Source organism: Galeopterus variegatus, unplaced genomic scaffold, assembly GCF_000696425.1.
Source record: "Galeopterus variegatus unplaced genomic scaffold, G_variegatus-3.0.2 Scaffold1551, whole genome shotgun sequence".
In the NCBI taxonomy this organism is placed as follows: Eukaryota; Metazoa; Chordata; class Mammalia; order Dermoptera; family Cynocephalidae; genus Galeopterus; species Galeopterus variegatus.
In genome coordinates this window covers 119,231-124,286 of record NW_007727662.1, presented here as the reverse complement: position 1 = coordinate 124,286, position 5,056 = coordinate 119,231, and the positions used below count along the sequence as shown (strand labels likewise).

The 5,056-nt window shown below is 39.7% G+C and overlaps 2 protein-coding genes and 1 long non-coding RNA gene across 6 annotated transcripts in view; 2 read left to right on the top strand and 1 right to left on the bottom strand.

Annotated features, from left to right (window-relative positions):
- The window catches only part of LOC103594395 (dixin), a 70,092-nt gene that overhangs the window by 51,699 nt on the left and 13,337 nt on the right, over nucleotides 1-5,056 (top strand). Inside the window, exon 18 of one of the 4 annotated variants that reach the window (XM_008577605.1) lies at nucleotides 4,440-4,517. The exons of the other annotated variants lie outside the window; for them this stretch is intronic. Within the exon in view, the coding sequence (XP_008575827.1) occupies nucleotides 4,440-4,462 (23 nt within the window). The 3' untranslated portion in view covers nucleotides 4,463-4,517. Of the gene's footprint in view, nucleotides 1-4,439; nucleotides 4,518-5,056 lie in introns of those variants that run through there. 4 annotated transcript variants of the gene reach the window in all.
- Nucleotides 1,207-3,065, top strand: LOC103594394 (dixin-like). The gene is made up of 4 exons (XM_008577602.1): nucleotides 1,207-1,474; nucleotides 1,555-1,626; nucleotides 2,247-2,336; nucleotides 2,679-3,065. The coding sequence occupies exons 2-4, from the start codon at nucleotides 1,606-1,608 to the stop codon at nucleotides 2,910-2,912; spliced, it is 345 nt and encodes a 114-aa protein (XP_008575824.1). The 5' UTR covers nucleotides 1,207-1,474; nucleotides 1,555-1,605; the 3' UTR covers nucleotides 2,913-3,065.
- LOC103594397 overlaps nucleotides 1,973-5,056 on the bottom strand; it is a 19,013-nt gene continuing 15,929 nt past the window's right edge. Inside the window, exon 4 of the long non-coding RNA XR_550852.1 lies at nucleotides 1,973-2,810. This is a non-coding gene — a long non-coding RNA (uncharacterized LOC103594397). The remainder of the gene's footprint in view (nucleotides 2,811-5,056) is intronic.

Here is a 5,056-nt window from a genome sequence, read left to right as displayed (position 1 = left end):
AACCCTCGGCGGGAGCGCTGCCGCACTCCCAAGCGGCGCACTCTCCAGTGTGCCACCGGGCCGGCCCTCAAGCTTCAATGAGTTTTGAGGGGACATAATTCAACCCACTACATTCCACCCCTGGCCCCCCAAAACTCTTGTCCTTTTCATATACAAATACATTCATTTTATCCCCAAAGTCTTAACCTGTTTCAACTCAAAAGTCCAAAAGTTCAAAGTCCCATCTGTGAAATCTATACAAGTTATCTACTTTCAATATACAATGGTGGAACAAACATAGGGTACATACTCCCATTCCAAAAGGGAGAAACAGGCCAAAAGAAAGGTATAACAGGTCCCAAACAAGTCCAAAACCCAGCAGGGCAGGCATTAAATCTCAAGGTTGGTGAATCAGGTACCTTCACTCCATGTTCTATGTCCTCTGCATGCTGGTGTGGGGGTTGGTTCCCCAAGTACTTGGGCAGCTCCACTCCTATAGCTTTCCTGGTCTCTGGCCACACTTCAGCTCTCCCAGGATGGAGTTCCACAATTCCGGGGTCTCCATGGCAGTCCTGCTCTCACTTCTGCCAAGTACTCTGGTTCACAACTCCTAAGTTCCAACTTCTACAAAGTCCTAGGGTGTGGACACAATGGAGCCAAGTTCCTTGCCAGTTCACAGCAAGGGTGATCTTTGCTGCAGTTTCCAGTAAACTCCTTACTTCTATCTGAGACCTCCTTAGAATGGTCTTTACAGTCTGTATTTCTATCAGCATTCTGCTTGCCACCATGTAACCAGTCTCTAAGACATTCCAAACTTTCCCTTGTCTCTTTATCTTCTTCTGAGTCCTCCAAACTCCTCCAACCTTTGCCTAACACCCAGTTCCAAAGCCACTTCCACATTTCTAAGTATTTGCATAGCAACACCCCACTCCTGTTACCAATTTCTGTATTTGTCTGTTTTTGTTGCTTATAACAAAGTTCACTGAACTTTGATAGATAGACTCTCCTCTCTCTTCTTTTAAAGCCCTCAGAACCACGCCCCGACCACAATTTTTAATCCATTCACTGTACGTTCCTACAATGCAATCAACTCTTCAAGGCTCCACCTTTCAATTACCATAATATGATTTCCCACCCTCTTAACAGTCCCAGTTGGGGCTAAGTTTCTATACATAAAACGTGGAGGATACAATTCAAGCTTCAGTGAGTTTGGGGGGGACATAATTCAATCCACTATACACTGTGTAAGACCATTGTAGTGTGTAAAGTCTTCCTGGTATAGCTTGAGGAAGGGACTGTTCCCCTGAGGTTCTACTTTACTCGGGTGGAAACTGCATAGGAGAGAGTGAACTTTCCAATGTCCTTGGTTTTGTCATACATCTGAAAGCTGTCTCTGTTGCAGAAGGAGCTTGGGCAGAAGGATCGCCTTCTTCAGCAGCACCAGGCCAGGTTGGAAGAGGCACTCCGGAAACTCTCTGATGCCAGTTACCAGCAGGTCAGAACATATTCAGCCACTGAATTCCCTGCCCCTTTGGCCTGAAGAAATCCTTTTCTGATTTAGTCTCTTTTTTGCAGGTGGATGTGGAATGGGAACTAGAACACAAAGATGTCCTTTTGGCTCACTGTATGAACAGAGAGGCAGATGAGGTAACCTAGAACTTGGGTTCTCCCTCCCACATTTGTGAGGCAAAGAGAGAGATTCTGTTTTTGACCCAGAACTGAACCAGTAGCACAGGCTGGTTTGTTAGGAGGCTGTATGGTGAGGGGGTTAAGAGTACAGGTTCTAGGATAAGAAAATACGGTTTCAGATTCCAGCTTTACTGCTTTTACACTTTGTGACCTTAAGTAGCTTAGCTTCTGAGCTTTAGAAATAAGGCTCATCTGGAAAATGGAAATAATAGTGGCCTTTGTTGTCATTATGAAGAATACATAAATCACATTAATAACTAAATACAGTCCAGTTACATCCACCTGGCACAGTCAGGCTCAAAAATTATTAGTTGCTCTTTTTTTATTATGGAAACAAAGTTCATTCTACATTCAGCAATGCCTATTAAGTATCAAGTGCTAGGGATACAGCAGTGGACAAAAGGGAAAAAATAAACACTTATAAAGCTTACATTTTAATACAGAGAGCCATTAAACAAATAATTATATACTATGACATATACTATGATAGGAAGTGATAAATGTAGAGAAGAAAAGTAAGACGGGACGTCTTGGTTTAGATTTCTCCCTTTAACAAGCATCTTTTCTTCCTGATATAGGTGACCAATTACAACAGTCACAACTCTCAAAGCAATGGTTTTCTCCTTCCAACGGCAGGAAAAGGAGCTTCTTCAATCACCCACAGAGGGGTAGGTTCCTAGGATTTGAATATAGCCCTGACACTTCTAGCTGAAATCAGAAGAGTGGCTCAGCCATTGCCAGTAGACTAGGCCTTTTATATTCTAGGTCCCTAATTTTTGCATCTGTTGTGTGTGTAAAGGTATGAAGCACTTGCTATCAAAAATTAAGAATGAGTGGGCATACAGTAGCCCTGCTTCTGCAGAGGAGAATTTCCTACAGTTCACAGCTCCACAAAAATGAAAGATCTATTCTGGAATCCTCTCTCCTTTATCTTCTCAAGGTCAGCAGTTGGGACATGGTTAATAATATGGCACTTCACCATGCCAACAGCACCTTATTTTTACCCACAGACTAGTGACCTGCAGCTTGTTCGAGATGCTCTCCGCAGCCTGCGCAACAGCTTCAGTGGCCATGATCCTCAGCACCACACCATTGACAGCTTGGAGCAGGGCATCTCTAGCCTCATGGAGCGCCTGCATGTCCTGGAAGCACAGAAGAAACAAGAAAGAAAGGTAAACTCTTGTTACGGTGTGTCTCTTAGGCAGGCTCCTGAGGAAGCTTGGTTTTTTTGGATTTTAATTTAGATGAAAACCCTGCTGAAGGTTATAATTGCTTTCCTCTTCAGTTTTCCTCTCAGTGGTGCTGCCTATTCATCATGGAAGACAGTCCAGGGAAGGAGTGCATAACTCTTGCTCCCAGCAAATGTGTAACTGTCTAAGTAATTGTAGTTCTTGATCCCATAGGGTCTCTACTGCTTATTCCTCTCCCCATTTCGCCTGAATGAGCTTGGCATTAGCCATTTAGCCACGTGCAAGGTGCTGCTGACTCAGAATGGCTTAAAATATCTTTGGAAAATGTACAAGCACAAAACATTTATGCTGAACAAAGCAAAAATATAAACAACACACACACACATCATCTCACAGTCCCAAATAGCACACACAAAAAATTCCATTTCTTCCTAGAGGCAAGAAATTTAATTTCTTTGAAGATTTTCCTTAAAACTTTGAGTGCTTAGGTCATCCAGTTTAAGTCCTGCAAAATATTTATGCCATCTAGTGTCCATGATTAGAAAGCATGTTTTAACTTGCTCATTACATTTTTTCCCCATTAGTTCCAACTTGCTGGAAATCTACAATGCCTGGTAATTTCTGTTTTAGTTAATAGCTTACCTTTTGGTTTAATAATGTTCACTTTCTTATCTTTTACCCAGGCCTAATCTAAGTATCTAAACAATAATTTGTAAAAACCAGGGGAACACTCTATTTTATAGAATGAGGTGTTGCCTGTAAAAACTAATAATAATAATTTATAAAAACCAAATAGTAACCCAATTTTGTATGTTACATGTACATTTTTTAAAACCACATTAATAAACAAAACCTAAAGTAAAACAAAATATTTGTGGAAATAATGAAATGTAAAATTTTTTTTTCTAGAGTAAATAAAATAGAATTCTCAAATATCTGATTCCAGATATCTTTTCTTCTTAGATGAGGCCTCTATGCTGGCAATGAAACAGATTATTTTTCAAGATAATTGCACTACCAAAATAAGTTTCTTTCTTTTTTTAGCAATGCTTCAAAATAGTCATTTCTATTTTCTTGAGAGGATTTTTATTTTATTGTTATTCTCTTCTAGGTTAGTGTAAATTGCCTGTGTAAATAGGTCTAAATATTTGGAAACTCTTTTTCAAAAGTCTAATAAATTCTTCCCTCCCTAGAAAAATTATCTCATGCATATATAGTATTTTTTCAAAATATTACAAATAAATTTACAGCTTCTTGTAAGCTAGGGTATTAATCAAATGCTTCCAGTGATATCTGTATTCACAAATAGACTGAAATGTCCCTCATCTAAAAATACAAAAATTTGCGTAATTGTACTAGTCCTCTAGCTACTGATTTCTTTCTTTTATTCCCCTGCATCAAACTTCTTAAAAGAATAGTCTATACTTGCTCTCTTTTTCCTCACTTCCCATTCACTACTCAACCCAGTCTGACTTTTACTCACTACTCCACTTACTGTTCTTTCTGTTGGGTCACTGTCTACTTTCTTGTTGTCTAAAAAAGCAGTTACTTTTTAAACCTTATCTTTCAATGTCCTTTCAGAAGCATTTACTATTCTTGAATAGTCTCCTGGAAGCATTCTTCTCCTTCAGCTTCAATGCCAACCAAATATCCACTCAACAGATATTTATTGAGCATTCATTATCACCATCCATGTTAGACACTGGAGATACATGAACAAGATGGACTTGGTACTTGCCCTCATTGGACCTGCAATCAAGTGAACTGGATACACCAGTTTTCCTTCTAGCTCTCTGGCTACTAACTCTTTTTGAATCTCCTTTTCTACTCCTTCTTTTTCTAACCCTTGAATGTTAATGTGCCCTGGGATTCCATTTGAGGCCCGGACTTAGGCCTTACCATATTTTTTAAGCGATGCTTCCTCAAGCATGGCTTCAACTACTCTGGTGTGCTGATTATTTCTGAACTTTTATTTCTAATCCCAGCTTTAGTCAGAGCTTCAGGGCTATAGTTTTGAATGCCAACTGGATATCTTTCTCTGTAGGTCCAAAACTGGACACAAAACAATAGAGTGGGAAAAATATAGAATCACACAGATCTGGGGTACAATTTTGGCTCTTCCACTTAGCAGAGTATGTGACCATGGGCAAGAGTGTTAATTAATGTCACTGAATCTTTTTTTTTTTTTTTTTTGTCTT